The sequence below is a fragment of the Silurus meridionalis genome, chromosome 10 (genome assembly GCF_014805685.1).
Source record: "Silurus meridionalis isolate SWU-2019-XX chromosome 10, ASM1480568v1, whole genome shotgun sequence".
Lineage (NCBI taxonomy): Eukaryota > Metazoa > Chordata > Actinopteri > Siluriformes > Siluridae > Silurus > Silurus meridionalis.
Genome location: NC_060893.1, coordinates 5,468,019 through 5,492,015, shown reverse-complemented (window position 1 = coordinate 5,492,015; position 23,997 = coordinate 5,468,019). Strand labels below are relative to the sequence as shown.

Sequence of the window (23,997 nt, the reverse complement as noted above, 5' to 3'; positions counted from 1 at the left end):
AGGCTATGAAGCAGCAGGTCTTCAGAGCCTTTGTTCACAGTCAACCACTCCATTGCTCACCACACACTACTTTCCACACAGCTTACCCAGTGTGGGACAAGCCAGATTCGAACCAGCAACCTCTGCGCTCAGAGGCAAGGCTTTTATCACAAAGCCATCAAGTCCCACAACACACCTTCTTTTTTTTGGGGGTTTATCCTTCGTTTAATGCTTCAAAACAAGAAATTCTGACCAGACAAAGACACAGAAAGCAGGATTCGAACCCTGAACCCCACCAACAGCAAAATACCAGTCTTAACCCACTGTACCATCAGGAAGGACCGGCTGCGACGCTTGTTAAGAGCAGGTCTATCTTTTCTTTCAAACCATCAACACAAGAATATAATGCTAAAGACAGACGCAGGAAGTAAACCCATATCGTGACTAGCAGGGACAAAGCAGGATTCGAACCCTGATTTACACCATTAGCAAGGTACCAGCATTAACCCAATGAACCATCAGGAAGGACAAGTTGGAAAGCTTGTTTAGAGCAGGTCTATCTTTCTTTTTAACCCAGCAAAACAAGAATATGAAGATGTAGGAATCAGGAATTTAACCTACCTCATGACTAGCAGACAGAAAGCCAGGTTTGAACCCTGCCCACCAACATTAGCAAAGTACCAGCCTTAACCCACTAAGCCATCAGAAAAAACAGGATGGGAAGCTTGATTAGAGCAGATCTATCTTTCTTTTCAAACCATCAACACAAGAATATAAAGGAAGATGTAGGAAGCAAATACAGATGTAATTAGCACAAGTTGAACCCACATTGTAAATAACAGAAAAACAGGATTTGAACCCTGATCCCCACCACCAGTGAGATACCAACCTTAACCCATTGAACCATCGGTGAGGACAGTCTAGGAAGCTTGTTTAAAGCAGGTCAATCTTTCTTTTCAACCCATTAAAAAAATATATATATATATTGCTAAAGAAAGATGTAGGAAGTGAATCCTGATCGTGACTGGCAGACAGAAAGCAGGATTCGAACCCTGAACCCCACCAAAAGCAAGACACCTGATTTAACCCACTGAACCATCAGGGAAGACAGGCCAGGAAGTTTGTTTAGAACAGGTCTATCTACCTTCAAACCATCAACACAAGAATATAAAGCTAAAGAAAGATTTAGGAAGCAGGAACATAACCTACATCGCAACTAGCAGACAGAAAGCAGGATTCAAACCCTGATCCTCACCATCAAGTCAAGTTAAGTGGCTTTTATTGTCATTTCTACTATACAACGTTCCTCCAGAACCCTGGTGCCACACTAAACAACAACAAGCTACATAAAGTGCATCGAGTGCAACCTAGTGCAAACAGTGCAGACAAAAAACAGTACAGACAGACAGTGCAGACAGAAAACACAAGACAAGACACAAAACCTGTGATAGCGCCAACTAGTAAACCTACTGTATACTCTGAATATACAGTACTGTATGAGGAAACTGTAAAAACTATACCCGGGACTGAATATAAACAGACACAATGTAGTGCAAAAAACAGCATGTAAACAGTATAGTATAATAACAGTATAGTGTAATAAGAAACAGTAAAGGTGCAAAAAACAGCATATAAATGAGTATAATAGAGTCAAATGTGCAAAAAACAGCATGTAAACAGTGTAGTACAGTAGAGTATAAATAATAATAAATAAATGATGGTGGAATGGGCTGAGATGAGTAATGAGTGTGTGTCGAGTGTTAAGTCTAGGACTTCAGCGAGGCACCAGCCTTAACCCACTGAACCATGGAAGAGATCAGACTGGGAAGCATGTTTAGATGAGGCACAAGCCTTAAACCACTGAGCAACCACTGCTGAAAAGCATGTGTGCTTTTTGGAGGGTTCATACTTTGTTTAATGCCAGCGCAGTAAGAAAGAATGCATGTAGGACTGGCTTTGAAACCTTATCACCAGCGTGGACTATATTAAGGACCATGTTCAGGCACAAGCCTTAATCCACAGAGCTACCACAGAAGTGCCTTTTTTTTTATCTTTCATGTTATCTTTCATTAAAGACCAGGAAATCAAGAAATTAATCCAACACAGAAAGGACAGAATTGAAATATTTTCAGAGTGGACAAGGTCCAGAAGTTTTATTTACCAACACAGCAACCAGGAATCAAACTCTCAAACTCATCCTCATGGGGACCCTGACATTAGCCCACTAGGCTATCACATCCATCTATCCATCTATCCATCTATCTATCTATCTATCTATCTATCTATCTATCTATCTATCTATCTATCTATCTATCTATCTATCTAAGTCAAGTCAGGTTTATTTGTATAGCGCTTTTCACAACAGACATTGTCTCAAAGCAGCTTTACACAAATCAACAGTTAAGGTGAATGGTGTGAATTTGTCCCTGATGGGCAGCCATGGCGACTGTGGCAAGTAAAAACTCCCTTAGATGTTATGAGGAAGAAACCTTAAGAGGAACCAGACTCAAAAGGGGAACCCATCCTCATTTGGGTGACATCAAGAGTTTGATCATAAATCTTTCAACAATACAGAACACTGGAGAGTGAGAACTAACATGATTACTGGAGTATAAGATTATAAGTGATGTTCTTTCTGCAGTCTTCTACAGTCTATATGGTCAGTAGCTCCTAGTTTTATGAGCTCAGCATTTGTGATCATCACAGATCCAGCATCAGCTTCTCCATGCCAGAGCCTTTAAACACTCCAGGAGGTCCAATGTCAAACTCCACACATGTAGCGGGATCCAAATGGCACTGGTACGTCTCTAGATGGTTCAGGATGTTTGCGAGTTCGGCATCTACTTCTTCAAAGGTCCGTAATCATCAAGATGGTGGGAGGTGACTGGAGCTGGCCAAACCTCAAGGTGTCTCGGGATGGGGAGAGAAAGAGAAGCAGTGGAGAAGAATTAGCGTAGCTGCTGTTCATGATATTAACAGCACAAGTTGATAATGTGCATGTGATCAGATGTTCTGGAGCACAAGGTTATGATGTAATGTGTGTTATGTGTAGGCTTTGCTAAAAAGATATGTTTTTAATCTACACTTAAACTGGGTGAGTGTGTCAGAGCCCCGAACACTGTCAGGAAGACTATTCCAGAGTTTAGGAGCTAAATGTGAAAATGCTCTACTACCTTTAGTGCACTTTGCTATTCTAGGAACTACTAGAAGCCCAGAGTTTTGAGATCTTAGGGAGCGTGGCGGATTGTAGCGAGTTAAAAGACTGGATAGATACATGGGAGCCAAACCATTTAGTGCTTTATAAGTGAGTAGCAGTAGTTTGTAGTCTATTCGAAACTTAACAGGAAGCCAATGTAGGGACGATAAGATCGGGGTTATGTGATCATATTTTCTTGACCTTGTAAGAACTCTGGCTGCTGCATTCTGGACTAACTGAAGCTTGTTTATTAATGACGCAGGACATCCACCTAGTAATGCATTACAGTAGTCTATTCTGGAGGTCATAAACGCATGGACGAGCTTCTCTGCATCGGATATAGACAACATGTTTCTTAACTTAGAAATGTTGCTGTCTAAAATAACTCCCAGGTCTTTTACCGTTGAACTAGTGGTTACAGAACATCCGTCTAAATGCAGGTTAAGATGCTGGAGCTTCTGTATACTAGTTTTTGGGCCGATGAGCAAAATCTCAGTCTTATCGGAATTTAAAAGTAGAAAGTTATGGGTCATCCAATCTCTTATTTCCTTAACACACTCAGTTATCCGAGTTAATTGAGCTATATCGCCTGGTTTAGATGAGATATATAGCTGAGTATCATCAGCATAACAATGGAAGCTAATTCCATGCCTTCTAATAATATTTCCTAATGGAAGCATGTATATTGTGAAGAGCAGGGGGTCCTAGAACTAACCCTTGCAGCACGCCATAATTTACTTGCATTAGCCTGGATAGCTCTCCATTTAAATCTACGAAATGGTAACGATCTGACAGGTAGGATTTAAACCAGCTTAATGCCTGTCCCTGAATGCCGATGTAATTTTGTAACCGATCTAGGAGGAGATCATGGTCTATAGTGTCGAATGCAGCACTAAGATCTAGTAGAACCAACAGCGAGATGAAGCCTTGGTCTGAAGCTAAAAACAGGTCATTAGTGATTTTAACTAGGGCAGTTTCTGTGCTATGATGGGGCCTAAAACCTGACTGAAACTCTTCAAAGATATTGTTCTCTTGCAGGTAGGAACACAACTGGGCAGCGACAATCTTTTCTAAAATTTTAGACATAAATGGGAGATTTGAAATTGGTCTGTAATTCGATAGTCCAGATTAGGTTTTTTAATGAGGGGCTTAATAACTGCTAACTTGAGGGATTTAGGGACATGTCCTAACGATAGTGAAGAGTTAATAATATTCAGATTAAAAATATTCACCAGTTGTATATAACACTTCCTTCAGTAAATTAGTAGGAATTGGATTTAACTGACATGTTGTCGATTTAGCTTTGGCAATAACATTTTACAGCTCTTCCTGTCCTACACATGTAAAACAGTGGAATTGTGGAGTTGAAGGTAACACTGTCTCAGGAGATGGTGTCAGAGGTTGGACCGCCACAATTGTTTTTCTAATGTTATCTATTTTTCAGTGAAGAAATTCATAAAGTCCTCACTACTAAACTGTGATGGAACACAATTTTCAGAGCCCTGATTTGTAGTTAGTTTAGCTACTGTACTGAAAAGGAACCTATCTATCTATCTATCTATCTATCTATCTATCTATCTATCTATCTATCTATCTATCTATCTATCTATCTATCTATCTATCTATCATGATGTGAGGTCCAGTTAACAGCTAAAACAGGTAGAAGTAATAACTACTTTTTACTTAAGTACATGTCAGACTTGTCAGACTTCTTTACTTTCACTTCAGTAAAAAGTATAATCTCAACTTTTACCCGAGTATTTTAATACATGAGTATCTGTACTTCTACTTAAGTAAAGGATGTGTGTACTTTTGCAACCTCTGCAATGCATACAAGTAAATTGTGTTCTTGCTGTTGTGTGTAGATGCCTTTGTTTTCCTTGACTCTGACGCTCCTGATGTCGTTGCCGCCCCTGTTTGCATCCCAGTTTCCTGAAAAAAGCATAACAGGTGGTAATTTTTTTTTTTTTTTTTTTTCCCTGAATTTAAAAATCAGTACATACTTCCGAAGCGAACTGAACATTTTTAATGAACCCAATAATCATTGTTGTGATTCAGACGTGAGGTCGGTTCAAACACATTCGAAGAGCAATTCAACTCAAGGTAATGGTAATGTTTGAAAATAATCAGAAAAATGCATGTGCATGCTTGATGTTATTGGCTGCAACTATTGAATACAAATCAAATATGATAAGTTAAAATACCTTTAAATTGGAATTTGTTTAAGTGGTGTGTGTGTGTGTGGAGGGGAGTTTTTTTTTTGGGGAGCTTAGTGGTTAAGCCCCTGAGCATTGCCCTTAACCCTAAGGTTAAGTTGCAAGTCGCTTTGGGTAACGGCATCTGCCAAATAAAAAAAGATTTATGAAGTACATTCTATTATAAGCTTGATATAATAATTTTTTCTGGTAGGTCATTGATCACTTGGCAAGCATGTCCTTCTAGGAGGAAGCAAAATGATCTGACCACAGTATACCAATTACTATACTGTAATTATGTCTAGAAATAATAACTTTAATTGTAATTCTATAATAGGAAATACCAGATGCATTAGCTGATATTCAAGATATGATTCATTTTCATGGCACATACTGTACCTACCAATTTGCTTACAAGTAAATTCTTGGGGCAAGTAAACAGATCAGGCATTGACATTATAACATTATAAGCAGTGAAGTGAATAACACTGATTTATCTCTTCATCATGGCGCCTGTTAGTGGGTGGGATGTTCCTGGTCTGCAGTGGTCAGCATCTATGAAAAGTGTTTCAAGAAAGGAACAGTAGTAAACCGGTGACAGGGTCATGGGCGGCCAAGGCTAATCAAGGCATGTGGGTAATGAAGGCTGGTCCGTGTGGTCCGATCCAACAGACGAGCTCCTGTAGCTCACATTGCTAAAGATGCTGTTGATGATCGATGAGTCAGGAGTGTAGCAAAAGAGGGACCAACACAATATTAGGCAGGTGGTCATAATGTTATGCCTGACTGGTGGCCATGAAGTTATTCCTGATCTGTGTATATCATTATAATCTCTGAAATATGTATTGAATTTGTTCGAGCACCTGTTTAAGAACGTAAACAGCCAATGTGTTCGCAGTGTACGTGGCTCTACCTTCATCCAGGAGGCTTTAAGGCGAGCCAGAGAGCTAACAGATGCTGCTTATGCGCGGACTAATGAGAGGTCTGATGTGTTTAGATCTCATTAAATTGGAGATGTTTTACAAAATGAAATGCTGCTGTGTTCATTTTTGAGCTTTTGTGTCTCAGAGTGAAGATGTCTGTGAAACACGGCTCTTTCCGTCCCAGTGACCTGCTGGCACAGTTCAAACAGATCGGCATTGGAACCAGGAAGCATATCAGAGCTGCGGAGCTGCTGGACAACACGATGGAAGTCATCAGAGAGATGGTGTACACACACACTATGGCTCAGCCTAAACATACCGGTATAGACTTTACCACAAATATTCAGAGGTCCGATCTAATCACCTTAGTATCCACAAACATCTGTTTAATCTATTCATGTCTACAGCATGCCTACCTACACTAAATCAAAATCCAATTGTGTGATGTGTGAGCCATGTGAGTCCATCATGGCTGATGTGTGTGTCTTAGAGCTGTTGAGCATGGAGGATGTAGAGACCTTACTGGAAGCTACAGGCTGTTTAGCAGAGATCAAGAGACCTGAGTGCAAAAGAGTCTGCCTTTCAGAGCGCTACCGCACCATCCCAGGCCACTGCAACAACAGGTATTTACTGAATATGGCAGCACTAAAGACCAGTGGTGTACGAAATACACAAACCATGTAATAGAGATACACTAAGTAAAATATTACTCCAGTAAAAATGCTCCACTTTCCCATCGCTCCCTTTGAATGTACTTCAAAGTATATAAAAAAAAAAAAAGAATTTTGAGAGGAATAAATAATGGAAGAAACTCCAGACTCGAACTCGTCACAACACCCGTGGCCTTCATTGCACAATTTATTTTAAACAGGTAAAAAGAAGGTTTTGGGCTCATGATGATTTGAATAGATATCAGTGTTGGACTTATTAATATTATTCTATGAATAGATCAGTGTGCTGAGAGTAACATTAGAGTCTTTTCACATAAACTGAGTTGAATCTTGTGACAAAAATGATAAGAACATTATAGCCATAATAAATCATAGTACTTTGGATACTTAAATACATTCGAAGGCAAATATTTGTACTTTTACTTAAGTGAAAGTTTAAAGGGAGCACTTTTACTGGAGTCATATTTTACCCTGTGTATCTCTACCTTATCTAAAGTACATGGTTTGTGTACTTTAACCACCACTGATCTCAGAACACACATGCAAAATCCCTGAGGTGAATTCAATAGTGTGCAACAATAAAGGGCCAACTTAGGATCCAAGGTCAGACACAAACTCACAGGGTGGCCTACAGGTTACGAAATGCATCCCCTGGTCCAATTGTACAGTTTCAATGAATGTCAAATTACAATGTGTTCCTTAAATGTACATGAGAGATATAATATATAATGCAGACTGAAAGGTGTAGTTTTTCATTTGTATGCAGACAGAATCCACTGCTGGGGGCGGCTAATACTCCATATGCTCGCTGGCTTCCACCAGCGTATGAAGATTTTCATGGCACCCCCAGAGGCTGGAACCCTCAACACACCTACAGTAACTTTACATTGCCTCCAGTAAGATATGAATTATTACTCTATAGACTGTGCAGTTGTGTGTAAACACATATATGTATTGTTTTTTTTCTAATTTAACTGTTGTATAATGATGCAAAAAAACTTTCCAATTGAGTTCCATCGTTCACACTTGTGATGTGAACGCGAGAAATGCATTAATGTATATAAGAAAAAATCCACGTTTTTGTCCATGAGACCTATTGGATAAATATTTTAAGGTGTATTAATAATGAATAATAATTAGAAAATTAAATAGCCTACATTGCATATATTCAAATAATACACTATTTATTGTTATGATATTATTATTAGTATTAATGAATAGTCCCTGTTTTCTTTTATAAGCACTGAACTGTTGATGTCTGTGTAGGTTCGTGTGGTGTCACAGGAGGTGTTGTACACCCAGAATGAGAAAATCTCCTTGGATACATCTCTGTCCCATCTGCTGGTCGAGTGGGGTCAGTGGATTGACCATGACCTGTCGCTGACCCCTCAAAGCCCAAGCACGGCCTCGTTCAGGACCGGAGCGGACTGTACACGTACCTGCAGCAAAGACACACCGTGTTTCCCTATTCAGGTATATATATACAGTGCCCTCCACAATTATTGGCACCCCTGTTTAAGATGTGGTCGTGGACTTCTGAAAATTCTCCTTTTTTTTAAAACAACATAGAACCCAAATGCAAAAAAAGAGAAAAATCCAACCTTTCATTTAAGTACATAACTTTGGTGGTAAAAAAAATCATACATTTAGAAAAAAAAAAACTTGAAATCATGTGTCCCACAATTATTGGCACCCCTAACATTTCCTCTGAAAAATGTAATTGTTTTTTTTTTTTAATATATTTTTCTGTAGTTGCTAAGGTTGGTCAGGGTATCTAGGGACTTTTAATTAGTAATTCATGATTTCCTGTTTCCCTGGGGTATAAATATGACGTGACACAGAGGCCTAATTCTCTTACCCATTTGTCAACATGGCAAAGACAAGAGAACACACCATTCAAGTAAGGCAGATGTGTGTCGACCTTCATAAGTCAGGCAATGGCTACAAGAAAATAGCCACTCGCCTTAACTTGCCGGTATCTACAGTCAGAGGAATCATTAAGAAGTTTAAAACAACTGGAACAGTGACAAACAAGGCTGGAAGAGGTCCCAAGTTTATCTTGCCACAACGCACAGTGAGGAGGATGGTAAGAGAAGTAAAAAAATCTCCCAAGCTCACCGTCACAGAATTGCATCAAAGAGTGGCATCTTGGGGTCACAGAGTCTCCAAAACAACCATCAGACGCTCTCTACATGCCAACAAGCTGTTTGGGAGGCATGCAAGGAAAAAGCCTTTTCTCACTAACACTCACAAACGTAAACGCCTGGAGTTTGCTAAGCGGTACTGGGACTTCAACTGGGATCGTGTGCTTTGGTCAGATGAGACTAAGATTGAGCTTTTGGCAACAAACACTCTAAGTGGGTCTGGCGTAAAACAAAAGATGAGTATGCCGAAAGCACCTCATGCCCACCGTGAAGTATGGTGGAGGATCTGTGATGCTGTGGGCCTGTTTCTCCAAAGGCCCTGGGAACCTTGTTAGGGTGCATGGCATTATGAACGCTTTGAAGTACCAGGATATTTTAAATAAAAACCTGATGGCCTCTGCCAGAAAGCTGAAGATGGGTCGTCATTGGGTCTTTCAGCAGGATAATGATCCAAAACATGTGGCAAAATCTACACAAAAGTGGTTCAGCAGTCACAAACTCAAGGTCCTCCCATGGCCATCTCAGTCCCCAGACCTCAACCCAATCGAAAACCTGTGGGGCGAGCTAAAGAGAAGAGTGCATAAGAGGACCCAGGACACTGGATGATCTAGAAAGATTGTGCAAAGAAGAATGGTCAAAAATCCCTCTCTCTGTGTTCTCCAATCTTGTAAAATGTTATAGAAGGAGATTAAGTGCTGTCTTGTTGGCAAAAGGAGGTTGTACAAAGTATTAACATCAGGGGTGCCAATAATTGTGGCACACATGATTTCAAGTTTTTTTTTTTTCTAAATGTGTGATTTTTTTACCACCAAAGTAATGTACTTAAATAAAAGGTTGGATTTTTCTCTTTTTTTGCATTTGGGTTCTATGTTGTTTTAAGAAAAAGGAGAATTTTTAGAAGTCCACGACCACATCTTAAACAGGGGTGCCAATAATTGTGGAGGGCACTGTATATATATATATATATACACCAGTGGCAGGCCGTGCATTTGGTACCTGGGCCTTCATTGGGGACTTACCAGACTTAATCCACCTCTTAATACCACCACTATCATTATTTCATCAATTATAGAAACCATTAATACTATACAAAAATGGAATATAACAACACGTGGCATTACAGAGAGAGAGGCATTTCTCACATGGAGGGTGAACACCATTTTACTAAAGCAAGCACCAAACCTTTAAACTACAACCACAACTGTGCCACCTACATCATCTGGAAACAAAAACATTAAAATGTAAATAAAATACAACCTACTCACCAGAGATGCAGACTCATAATTTGCAGCACTCCTCAGAGGCTGTAAGCCAATGGTACCACTCGTGTAACAGTTTTCATCTAACCAACCAATCAGAGGATGGACAAATTGTGATGATATTTTGGGCCAGCTAGCTGCCCTGTAAGGCGAATATGAAATCTGATTGGTTAAAGAAACAGATCCATTGCAAATATAGTCTAAGGTACATAGGCCAGCACTACTGATTGTGAAGGCCCCGTGCAGATTAGATTGACATGGCAGCACATAGAGGCTAAAATCTGATTGGACAAAAAAAAATCTAACATCCACATACACGTACTGGAAGCAGTGCAGCCAAGAGAAATGCTACAAAATGAAGAGAATAAACTGTTGGGAATAAATTAATACAATTTCATAGAACAAATATTAGAATTTACGTTGTAAATGTTGGTCAGTTCTTCTGATAGTGTTTAGGCCAGCGGAGAAGGCTTTGCTGGCCCTGACTGCCCACCACTGATGGGTGCGCACACACACACACACACACACACACACACACACACACACACACATTTCTCTTTCGCTGCCTCCTACTTTCTGTCTCTCCCTCAGATCCCTCTCATGGACCCTCGTCGTGGTGTTCAGAGCTGCATGCCATTTTTCCGATCAGCTCCAGGCTGTGTAGACGCCTCTGTCGTGTGCCGACACCGGGAGCAGCTGAACGCCATCACGGCCTTTGTAGATGCCAGCATGGTTTACGGCAGTTCAGAGGAACTCGCTCGCTCTCTGCGTAATCTCTCCTCACCTTTCGGCCTGCTCACACACAACCAGCTACATTCAGACCAGGGACTCGCATACCTTCCGTATCTGCCCCGCACACACACACAACTGGACCCGTGTGCACCGCGAGAGGGCTCCAACACAGGAAAGAACACAACATCTATGGGCAACTTGACCTTCTGCTTTCTGGCAGGTTAATGGATTAATTGATATGATTTTGTGGTAATTAATCATAATAAAAAAATGGCCCTTAAGTAAAAATAATATATAATAATTATTTGCTGTTTACAATTACAAAACAAAATGTGAATCAGTTCTGTGTACCTTCTGGACATTCAATTTTCATTTATGAAAACGAAAAAGGACCGTTATTTTTATTTTGTTCTAATACTCCAGAACCACATTTTAGAAAAACAAGTCATTTTCCATTTCTTTGCACTGAAAATAAAATGAAAGGGAAAATGCAATACAGCACAGCAGGTTCAGGACAGCAGTTTCAGATCAGAAGTAGGGGAAGCTTATACAGTCTGTTTAGGTTGATGTGCTACCTAATATGTGTAGTGTCCTTTTTTTTAGGTATAAACTATAATACATAGATTCTTTATTGTATTGAAGTTTCTTTTAATATAATTTTTGTCCACATTAAACAATTACTTTATTTGGGACGCTAAACTTTGCTCGCTGTTTTCATGTTCTGGCCTTTATACAAAAATGTAATACAAAATGTAATGCCCAGAGGGTACACGGATACCACGATGCTTTCATTCCATTCTTTCTATTTAATACTGAAAAAATACTAAAAAATTGAAAACTAGTTTTTTATGGTGTTTGAGAGACATATGCATGTTCCTTTTACTTGTATGCAACAAACTACCTGTAGGTCATCAATGGTATGAAGATTTACTTTATAAATGCACAGATTGAATTCTGATCTGAATTCTATTTTCATTGAAAAATACTCCCTTAGCATGAATAACAGCTTTACACACTCTCTTAGCAACAGGACAAATCCTTCCTCCATTCAACTTAAATACTTTGTCATGCCTTGTGTAAATGATTAGTTGGAGATTCCTTTCTGACCTTGTGATCCAGTCCATCCCAGACCAGTTCAATAGGATTTAGGTGCAATGACTGGGCAGGATGTTCCATGATAGATATCACTCCAGACGACTGTTTGCTCTTTAAATAATGCATACAGAGTTGGGAAGTATGCTTCGAGTCGGTTCCAATGTGTTTAAGTGTGGAATGGTAGCCAGTATTCATTTCACTCAGAACCTTCCATGCTCCAAAACATCTCCAAACCATTAAGCTTCCACCTCCATGTTTGACTGTGGGGGTGAGGCAGTCTGCTAACATCTTCTCTCCTGTTTTCCATCTTACAGAAAGTCAAACAGTTCTTATTGGTGTTTTCAAACTTTTGGCAGACACTAAATGCATACATTTTCTCTATTCATTTAATGACATCAGGTATAGAAATTGGTCGATTCTCCCACTACTAAATATGGTCAATGCCCAAAAAAGTGCAATATTTCCAATCTCACAATCCTACACAAAAAGTGGATTTTAGGTTCACGCCATCATATCATGATTGAAGCAACAGTTTCAGATTCAGGACTGTAAATGTGCTCAACCAATGTGAAAACCAACTGACCAAGTGACAGACATCCATATTTACTGTAGGACTAAAACTGGTCAATATTCTGTTTCAGATACGTGATGGTCATCTTCTTGTCAGCATCCATATGTTATTAAAACATCTAGTACCTGAGTAATGTATTTGCTCTAACTGAGCTAAGAAATGAAAAAAACAAATATGAGAGATGACAGTTTCTGAAAAGGGACTTGAAATAAAAACCCAGTACTTGTCCACTAACTCTACAGCAAGCAGTTTGATCTGTGACCTGTGACTAAATATTTACCTACATTTTATTTGCATATTATTAGTTCAGCACATCATTAACAAACATGGATTGTCGATGTTCTCCTGTGTCTTTCAGGTGATTCTCGGGCTAATGAGCATTTGGGAATGATTGCTCTCCACACCCTGTTTCTGAGAGAGCATAATCGAATAGCCAGGGAGCTGCACATGCTCAACCCCCACTGGAGCCCAGATACACTGTACCAAGAGGCCAGGAAAATCCTTGGAGCTGTCCATCAGGTTCAAGAAAAAATTATTTGCAATTACACAGAATGCTGGATGTGTCCGATTTACACCGATCAGGCATAACATTAGAACATTATGAGCAGTGAAGTGAATAACACTGATTATCTCTTCATCATGGCACCTGTTAGTGGGCGGGATATTATTATTATGCGGCAACTGAACATTTTGTCCTCAAAGTTGACGTGTTAGGAAAAAATGGTGTTTGACAAGAACCAGATTGTGATGGCGAGACAATTGGGTCAGAGCATCTCCAAAACTGCAGCTCGAGTGGGATATTCCTGGTAGCAGTGGTCCAAGGCTGGTCCGTGTGGTCCAATCCAACAGACAAGCTTCTGTAGCTCCAATTGCTTAAAAAGTTAATGCTGTAAATGCCAATAGGTCACGAAAGGCAGCAAAAGGGGGACCAACACAATATTAGTCAGGTGGTTATAATGTTAAGCCTGATCAGTGGTCATGCAATCTGTCTGAAAACTGTGAGTTTCTTTCCTCTGCAATCTCAGATCTTGACATGGGATCACTACTTGCCACATGTCCTGGGGCACAGAGCATACGCTGAGCTCATGCCACCCTATCGGGATTATGACCCTGAGGTTGACCCCAGCATAACCAATGGGTTCTCCACTGCCGCCTTCCGCTTTGCCCATGTGACCGTGCAGCCCATAGTGAACAGACTGGGACCTAAATATCAGCTCAACCCTAAACATCCACCGCTGCCTTTACACCACTCCCTGTTTGCCTCCTGGAGGGTGGTGGAAGAAGGTGTGTGTGACAACAGAAACTCAAGTCAAACACACAAGTTTTGTCTTTTGGTATGACGTGTGCAGCACAGATCAATACAATTATGCCCATTAAATAATTTTAACAATAGACAAAATTGTATCTATTCTATAAAAATGATTTCTCCACATTCTCTAAAACTACTGTAAATGAGATATTTAAGTGTTTTGCATTTATATGTTGAAGATAATTCTGAAATTGTTCCACAGTTTGTTGAGAATTTTTCACAGCTTGAAGCTCGTCTTTACTTCTAAGACACTCTCCCTCTCTAAGATACACTATTTATACCCAATCATATTACTGACCTGTTGTCCATTAGGCTAATTAGTTGCAAAATGTTTCTCCAAGTATTTAATTCTAAAATGACGTGTTATGAGACGTGTTGCAGCCATCAAATTCAAATTTGACCTTATTTTTTCCTTAAAATTGGACATTTCCTTAATATAAACATTTGATATTTTATATGTTCAATTGTGAAAAAAAAATATAGGATCATAAGATATACCAATAATTTATATTTATATTTTTACACAGTGTCACAGCTTTTTTGGAATTGAGGTGAATATATTTATTGATATTGATATTAGATGATATTGCATTATGGTTTATTTAGGTTTCTCTGTTTCTGTAGGTGGTATAGATCCAGTGCTGCGAGGTATGTTGTTGTCCCCAGCCAAGCTCCAGGCTCCTGAGCAAATGATGGTGGAGGAGTTGACTGAGAGACTGTTCCAGGCCAATGGTGGACTGCCCCTGGACCTTGGGGCTCTAAACTTACAGAGGGGACGTGATCATGGCCTGCCTGGTAGTGTAATGTGGTTTTCACATTATACCAATTATGCTAGAATTATCAGCGTGGATCCTATTAGCATAATAGTCAACAATTACATACATACATACATAATGTCCCTTTTTAAAGCACGTCCTGATCAATAAATAGAGAATATGACTTTTTTTTGTTTATATCTCAATTTTTCCTTATTTTTATCTACCAAGGATACGGTGCATGGCGAGAGTTCTGTGGTCTCTCTGTCCCTGGGAACGAATCTGATTTAATAGAGATTTTAGGGAGCGTAGGCCTGGTGCGTAAGCTGCTCGCCCTGTACGGTACAGTCTGGAACATTGATGTGTGGGTGGGTGCAATCTCAGAGCGTCCACTGTCTGGAGGGAGAGTTGGACCCCTGCTGTCCTGCCTGATTGCCAAACAATTTCGTGCACTCAGAGATGGAGACCGGTAAGCCTGTAGTTATTTATATATTATTTTTATATATATATATATATATATATATATATATATATATATATATATATATATATATATATATATATATATACACACACACATACATACATACATGATGGTGGCACTAGATAGTCGATTCCTCACAACATTTTGAAGCCACAATGTACAAAACATCAGGGCTCTATAAGTACAGCAACATTGATGAACAGAAAAGCAATCAAAAATGAATTTACAACATGTAATTAGACCAGAATATACCTTTACAGAATCTCCCAGAAATTGTAAAATATTTAAATCCCTGCTGCTAAGATGCTCCTTAGTCAGTCACGGATCACGGAAACTGAAACTCAAAGCTGGGAAAGGGTGGGTTGGATTTATTCACATACGTCAAAATATTTATTAAAACATTTATTATAAACTTCTTTTGCCTTTTTTTTATTTACAACAATATTATAATATGTTGTATATTAACTTATTAGAAGAAAAACAGTATTTATATGAGAAATCCGACACACACACACACACACACACACACATATATTATATATATATATATATATATATATATATATATATATATATATATATATATATATATATATATATATATATATAAAATTATGATTGGATGACCCTGTCTGTCTGTCTGTGTGAGGTTTTGGTGGGAGCGAGAGGGTGTGTTTAGCACCGCTCAGAGATGCTCGCTGCGTACGGTATCTCTCTCTCGCATCATTTGCGACAACACGCACATCTGCCTGGTGCCCTCGGACCCATTTGTACGGACCCTTCACCCTGACAAGCTGTTACCCTGCACACATGCAAACATCACACACCTAAATCTCTCTGCATGGAAAGAACCAGAAACTGGTAGGACCAATGGGAGAGTGTGTACTCTTTATTTATTATGCATAGATATTTACAGTCACAGACAGCCACTGAAACAAAACTGCTCTCAAATGACCAAAATGCTCTCAAAAAGTACTGACTTTTCCAGCCATATGTGGTTTGTCCCCAAATGTTTACCACAAACCACACAATTGTATAGAATGTTTTCGGATGTGGTAGCATTACATTTTTTATTCACTTAAACTAGGAGACCCAAAGCTGTGCACAAATCCAGTTCCACGAAAATATCTATACTTTACATGGAGTTAAAGGTCTTAAACATTGCACACCTTTGGGTAAATTTGAACGCTGACTGCACCCCAGGCCTCCTCACCTTACCTTCATCAATACCTGACTTTACTAACACCCTTGTAGATGATAAAGCACAAATCTCCATAAGCACACTTTAAAATCTAGTGGAACACCTTCCCAGAAAAGTAAAAGGTATTATTGGAGCACATTGGGACCAAATGTGGAGTTGTGGACGCTGTGTAATATGTAAATAAAAACAGAAGGTTCTGATTTGCAAATCTCATAAACCCATATGTTATTTACAATAGAACCTAGAAAACATATCAAATGTTTAAACTGAGGAAATGTACCATTTGAAGCAAAATATTATGAACATTTTAATTTGATGTCTGCAACATGTCTCGAAAAGTTGAGATAGGGCAACAAAAGTTTGAAAAAAAAAACTGAACGAATGAAATGTTTTATTTCTTTTTGGAAACCATGGATGCCACATCCTCTGGACTAAAGAGGAGAGGGACTATCAGGCTTGTTATCAGAGCTCAGTTAAAAAGCCCCTGATGGTACGGGAGTGCATTAGTGCCTGTAGAATGGGCAGCTTGCACATTTGGAAGGCTCCATCAATGCTGAATGATATATACAGGTTTTAGAGCAACAAATGCTTCCATCCTGAAAATGTCATGTTTCCAGGAAAGGCCTTGCATATTTGGGGGAAACAATAACTGCATACTGCATCTATTACAATAGCGTGACTTCTTAGTAGAAGAGTCTGGGTGCTGGACTGGCCTGTCTGACTTCTAAACCTTTTTACCAATTGAAAACATTTTGTTCCTCATGAAATAAAAAAAACAATAAAAAACATAAAACTGTTGATTAGCTAATCCTGTATCAGACACACATTCAGTTATTTTGTTGTTTTTGCTGAACAAAAATTCAGCAACTGTCTTCTCAGTCCCCAGATGTTTACAGACAGAAGATGTGATGCTACACATTGGTAAATAAGGAACTTTTTTTTGAGACCTGTTACAGCCATCAAATTCAAAATTATTTCTTTCTTAAAATGGTGTATAGTCTTAGTTTAAACATTTGATATGTTTCCTAAGTTCCATTCTGTTTTCTATATTCTGGTTTTATTTACATTTTACACAGTGTCCCAACTTTTTTTTGGAATTGGGGTTGCAGTATATATAGATATGACTATATACATCAACTAATCAGATGGCAGAAGTGCAATGCAAAAAAAAAAAAATTAAAATGCAGTTCAAGAGCTTCAATTAATGTTCACATCGATCAAGAAATTTAAATAAAAAAGATTAATCTTTGTGACTTTGTTTAGGGCTTGGCTCTGATCATTTCATTTGGACTGCTCTGGTCTTTGGGTCTTTAGAGTCCTCTAGTGCAGGGTTCACCACCAAGGGGTCACCTTTTCTAAAAATAGGTTTCCTACATTGTTAAATCATTGTTTGATAATTATTACGAGAAATCAATAACATGATCAGTGTCTTAACATAGATGAATATCAATAATTATTAATAATAACATAATAAAAGGTAAATTGAGCAAATTTGTTATTTCAGATCAAACTGAAAACTGTGTGTATCAAACTGGTAGCACTTTACATTAATCGGTACCCAAAAAGTAGCTCTCAGATTCAAAAGGTTGGTGACCCCTGGTCTAGTGTCTACTCCCAAATGCACCATGTATCAAAACAAAAGTCATATCAAAGTTGCATCATGAACATGACAATAAGTTTAGTGTTCCTCCATGTCACAATCTTGCAACAGAACGCCTAGGTGATTTCCAATATCTTGTAGAATCCATGCTTTGACAAATTGAGGCGGGTTTGAAAACAGTAAGAAGAAACGCTGTCCAATCTTTTCCAAAAAAGAAAATCTAAAAAGGTGGAATCTGGTGTGCCTTGTTGGAATGAAAGCCTACACCCACACTGGCTCTTTGTGGAAAAGATCGGACAGCCCTGCCATATACATTATCAGTGCCATTCTCCCAATAAAGTACTTAATAACTTTTCCTTTACTCCCTCCTTAGACCCAGTGTGTGGCTCCATTCCTCGGCTGACGGTGGGTTTCTCGGTGCTCTGTGATTCAGCAGTGCTGTACCAGTGTCCCTCTGGCTATCTGCTTCATGGGGCAACAAACATTACCTGCAATCCAAAGACACGATTGTGGACTCCAAACCCCCCCATCTGTCAAGGTTTGTTTGTGCATGTTTGAATAAGACTTGAGGCTGAAACCTAAAAATCAACACAAGGATAACAACTATCAATTGGCTTTGTCTCAGATATTGACGAGTGCCTAAGTGGACCTGTCTGTCCACCAAACCTGCTGTGCCACAACACCCCAGGTTCCTTCATTTGCACAGGTTTGAGCTGTTTGCTAATACCTTCTTCTTCTTCTTCTTTTGGCTGCTCGCATTAGGGGTCGCCACAGCGGATCATCCGTCTCCATACCACCCTGTCCTCTACATCTGCCGCTTCCACACCAACTACCTGCATGTGTTCCCTCACCACATTCATGAACCTCCTCCTTGGCCTTCCTCTTTTTCTCCTTCCTGTTGGTTCCATCCTCAGCATTCTTCTACCAATATAACTTATGTCCCTCCTCTGCACATGTCCAAACCATCTCAATCTCGCCTCCCTCACCTTGTCACCAAAACGTCCTACATGGGCTGTCCCTCTAATAAACTCATTTCTAATCTTGTCCATCCTCGTCACTCTCAACGAAAACCTCAACATCTTCAGCTCTGCTACCTCCAGCTCCGCCTCCTGTCTTTTACTCAATGCCACTGTCTCTAAACCATACAACATCTCAGGTCTCACGCCAGTCCTATAAACTTTCCCTTTCATTCTTGCAGATACTCTTCCATCCCAAATCACTTCTGCTATCACTCTTCTCCACCCACTCCACCCTGCCTGCACTATTTTCTTCACTTCTCTAACACACTGTACATTACTTTGCATTGTTGACCCCAGGTACCTGAACTCCTCCACCTTCTCCACCTCTTCTTCCTGCAACCGCACCACTCCACTGCCCTCCCTCTCATTCACACACATGTACTCTGTCTTACTCCTACTGACTTTCATTCCCCTTCTCCCCTAATACCAGAAACCAGAAAAAATTCTAATGAAACTCTTGTTGTAGAAGACTTTGTTTTAGTCATATTTGAGCAAGTTTGCGTCTTTTTCCAGAGTCCACTACACTTTCTGCCTCGTCTATCGTTGCTGCAGTGACGACAGTCATTGGAGGTGTTGCTGTGATGGCCCTAATAGTTAGTTTTTATAAAGGGTGGGTTTGGTTTAAGATGTATGTACTTGCTGTATTACGTCGAGCTTCAGGATCAAAATCTGCTATTCTTTCTTGCAGGCTTTTCATCAGAAAAGGGACAATCAGCCGAGCATGTTGTAAACAGAAACACTGAAACTTCCGTTTCACCCCTCCTGACCCCTAGGGGTGACGTGAAACATCTGGATGCGTCATTGTTTATGTTTGCAGCATAGTTTCATAGTGTATGCATGCTGCAGAAACGGCAATGCGTTCTGCTGCCTTGCAGATGTCTTTCTTCTTGCTCTGTATAAAACAGTAACAGAGCTTCATGGTGTAGCCACTGAATTTTTACAAATCCCCATTGCTACCTAACCAGCAGCTAATCAGCAGCTTTTTGCTGCTAATCCACAGCTGTAGGGTTTTATTTGCTTTTCCCTTCACAAATAAATGGTCACCACTTTTCTCTTTAGAGTCCAACTTCCCTCTATCGTTGATGCTATGCTAAAAACCTGTGTCTGAATCTATTGGATGTTAGATGGGCACTAAATATGTACTCACTCTTTTAAAATTGAGCATCATACAGTTTTTCTCAGTTGCTCTGCAGCTTTTTTCTAATCATCCGTAATATTTGCAAAGCAGTAAGTGCATTTCTCAAAACATTGTGTACAAACAGCACAACACATTGGATTTCTTGCAAAAGTCTGTATTTTAAATTTTAAAAAATCCCTAGTTCATCTTTCACAAGTAAGTATTTGTATCAATGATCACCTCATTGCCATCAGAATGACACGTCCTTTTCTCATTGTTACAAACAAGATCGTCAAAATGTTTGGTTGTGTTGTCAGTATGCTGGCGCACGGTTTGGCTTCCAATGATTGAAAATGACGAGGCTGAATTTCTTCTGTATGGGAATCTCAACAGCACAAATGTACACATTACTGTACAGTATGTAGGATATTGATTGCATAAGACCGGATGTACACTTTTACTGTTCTGTACTAGTGTTCGTTCTTTTCCTGGTTGTTCCTCCATTTTCATTTTTTGCTCTGTCGCTAATTGAAGGTTCACGAGACCTTTGACCTGTTTTAGAGAACTAGTTGATCATTGGTTGATCTGATGCCGTACATGCATCTATGCAGGTTGCAGAACAGAAATGTTTGTCTTTGGGAACCACATACACACAGGACCAAGACCAAGAGTTGGAGAGTTGTTCATCGTGGGGATAACCTTGTCTTCTATGTGTTGGTAGTCACAGAACTCTGGGGTGAACTTTTGGTTCCTAACCAAGGTGGATAGTAAGGAAGTAAATGCAATTAGTTTCTGTATTTAAGTCATGTATCTGTACTTTACTGAAGTATTTCCATTCGGGAGACTTTTACTTCACTACATTTTGCGAAATCACTCGTTCCTTTTCATTTGAGTGGATAAAAACTGGTCAAACACGCAGCAATCCACCAATCAGAGTGAAGCGCACCCTGTTTTGAACTTGTTTTGATTGCTGCTTTTACTTATCGCCAACCTACAGTTCAGCATCAAAGGAACAAATGATGGAAGGAACTCCTGATTTTATTGAAGTACTTGAAAAGGTTTTGGACTCATGATAATTTGAAAAGATATAAATCAGTGTTTGACTCATTAATATCATTCTATTAATAGATCGATGTGCTGAAACAGTAGAGTCTTTTCACATAAACTGAAAAAATCTTGTGACAAAAATACTTTTGTACTTTTACTCAAGTGACCGTTTAAAGGGGACACTTTTACTGGAGTCATATTTTACCTTGTGTATCTCTACTTTAACTCGACTACACAGCACTACATTCTCACCCTCAAGTCAAGTCAAGTCCAGTTTATTTCTATAGCGCTTTTCACAACAGACATTGTCTCACAGCAGCTTTACAGAAATCAACATCAAGGTAATTGGTGTGTATTTATCCCTGATGAGCAGCCGTGGCGAATGCGGCAAGGAAAAACTCCCTTAGATGTTATGAGGAAGAAACCTTGAGAGGACCCAGACTCAAAAGGGGAACCCATCCTCAGTTGGGTGACATCAAGCTACTACTGATCACCCTCTACTGTAATGTACCATTCTGGTAGGAGTATTTTTCTCATGCCAATTGCTTAAACACCAGCCAATCCAAAAAATCATTGCTAGTTTCACTTTAGCATTACAAAGCTCTAATTTAAAAATCTAGGATAGTCCTAAGATGATTAATGTTCCTCTTGGTTTTTTCATACTAGTTAAATGTGTAACCACGTTTCAATGTTTCAATAAACCACTAAAAAAACAACTGCCATGGTTCAAACCAGTGCAAACCCGATAAGGTCTTGAGTAATGACGGCTGAATTTGATAACGTACCTTATAAAGCAATCATTCAGTTGACTTACACCTCTCCTAGTGCTTATCTGGGGTTTATAAAGCCAGTCAAAGTTGTAAGCAAATATGGATTGTATTTCTATTGATTGTTTTAACGGGTAATTTATCTACAGTGACATAACGTGTGTGTGTGTGTGTGTGTGTGTGTGTATATATCTGATTAAACTATTTACTGTAAACAAAATATTTTTACTCAACCAACCAATAATAAAGTATTTTGTTATGTATACTGTATATACTGCAACAGTGTGTTCTGTGTTGTTTCTGCCTTTCTTTTGCCCTGGTAAATCTGTTCTTTCCTGCTTACCTAACCCATATATCAGATTTATAGCCTACAGGCACTTCTGCCATGGAGTATCTTCTCCCTACAGCCAATCTGATATGGATTATTCAGTGCTTTGAAATAGACCTGCTTCCTTATTTCACAGCACTGAATTATCCATATCAGATCGAGATACTTTAAGCCTTAAAGTATCCCACTCTCTCAATTTGAGTGAACTTCAGACGTATACAGTAGCGACGGGTCGTTCATAAGCGATTTGTTCATTTTGAACGAGTCTTTAATGTGACTCAGAAGAACGAGATTTATTTTCTACTGAACAGAGTGGAGTAGTTCATTTCTCGACTCTTCCAGTTCGAGTTATTTCTTCTTTTACACTTTTTCTCAGCTGCATGGGAGCATTTCTCGAATCATCCTGCATTTCTCGAAACAATGTGTACAAACAGCACAAAACATTGGATTTCTCGCAAAAGCCTGTCCTTTTTTTTTAAAAATCCTTAGTTCATCTCTCAAAAGTAAGTATTTGTGTCAATGAACATCTCAGAATGAAAAGTGCTTCAGTCATTGTTCACAAACAAGATCGTCAAAATGTCTGTAAATACAGTGTGTAAATACAACCAAATCCCACTTCAGATTTTATTTGCTTTGCATTGCAAAGATGAATTTTTTTCTTTATATTGATTTTGTTTGCTTGGTAACAGTCAAAATGTCATTTTAATTGACTAATAATGTAATCACTGGTCAAGATGATGCACACTTTTAGAAAAATAGCGTTATAAAAAGGTAAAAATGTATTAAAACTATTATAAAAAAAAAAAATGAATCCCTGTCACTGCTGAGAATTGCCCACCACAGAGAATATGAAGAATTTCAAAAGTTTTAGAAGTCAGCTGTCCATTGCATTCCTTAAGGTACCAGCACAATAACTCACTAAGCAAAATATCCTCGAATATGATATCCTGAATATCGTTATCAGTAAAATCCCCCAAAAATATCAAGATATTGTTTTTTTGTCAATATCGCACACCCCTACTGGAGCTGATGATAATGTAAATCATAAATATATATATATTCATTCTACTACTATAGTGTTATATTGTATTATTTTATTGCATTGTGTTGTATTAATCCAATAGGCAAGGCAGTAAAGCGTAAACATCAAGGAAAAAACAAAGAACATTAATGGCTTAAGCTTGAATATTTATGTAATCAATATATTTTCTGGTTCTAAATAAAAAAAAAAAAGAAAGACTAAAACCATTGTAATCAAACGAGCATGAGCCTCTCTGATGTAATCAATACATCAATCAACGAGATTTAAGCCTGACACTAGGCTTAACTATGAGCTATGCATAGTTTTGTTGTGTGCCAATCTGAAAAGGAACTTCATTTCGATTGTCAGATCACGCAATTATATAAAGATACAAAATAATTCTGACCCAAAGTCCCACCCAGTAAATCAATTCAATAAAAAAAAAAACATAAATTATACATTTTGAATGAATTTATACTACAGGACTGCTTTGTCCTGAAAATGTAGTTTTTCTGACCCCTGGTCAAACTTTCATTAAAATGAGTTTATAGTGATAACAAATCTAGGGCTGATTGCTTGTATTT

The 23,997-nt window shown here is 38.9% G+C and overlaps 1 protein-coding gene across 2 annotated transcripts; it reads left to right on the top strand.

Annotated features, from left to right (window-relative positions):
* Positions 1–5,114: 5,114 nt before the first annotated feature.
* On the top strand, positions 5,115–22,862 carry epx (eosinophil peroxidase). Of its 2 annotated transcripts, XM_046860246.1 has the most exons (16): positions 5,115–5,125; positions 5,234–5,278; positions 6,269–6,352; positions 6,439–6,614; positions 6,784–6,916; positions 7,731–7,860; positions 8,231–8,437; positions 10,959–11,319; positions 13,124–13,284; positions 13,791–14,049; positions 14,699–14,869; positions 15,061–15,298; positions 15,963–16,174; positions 18,488–18,652; positions 18,740–18,820; positions 19,647–22,862. In XM_046860246.1, exons 4-16 carry the CDS (start codon positions 6,446–6,448, stop codon positions 19,874–19,876), a joined length of 2,517 nt encoding a protein of 838 aa, XP_046716202.1. In that variant the 5' UTR covers positions 5,115–5,125; positions 5,234–5,278; positions 6,269–6,352; positions 6,439–6,445; the 3' UTR covers positions 19,877–22,862. The 2 variants fall into 2 exon arrangements, with proteins under 2 accessions (XP_046716202.1, XP_046716201.1); XM_046860245.1 differs by lacking the exons at positions 5,115–5,125; positions 5,234–5,278 and having other exon boundaries at positions 6,098–6,614; positions 19,647–19,743; positions 19,822–22,862.
* The last annotated feature ends 1,135 nt before the right edge of the window (positions 22,863–23,997 follow it).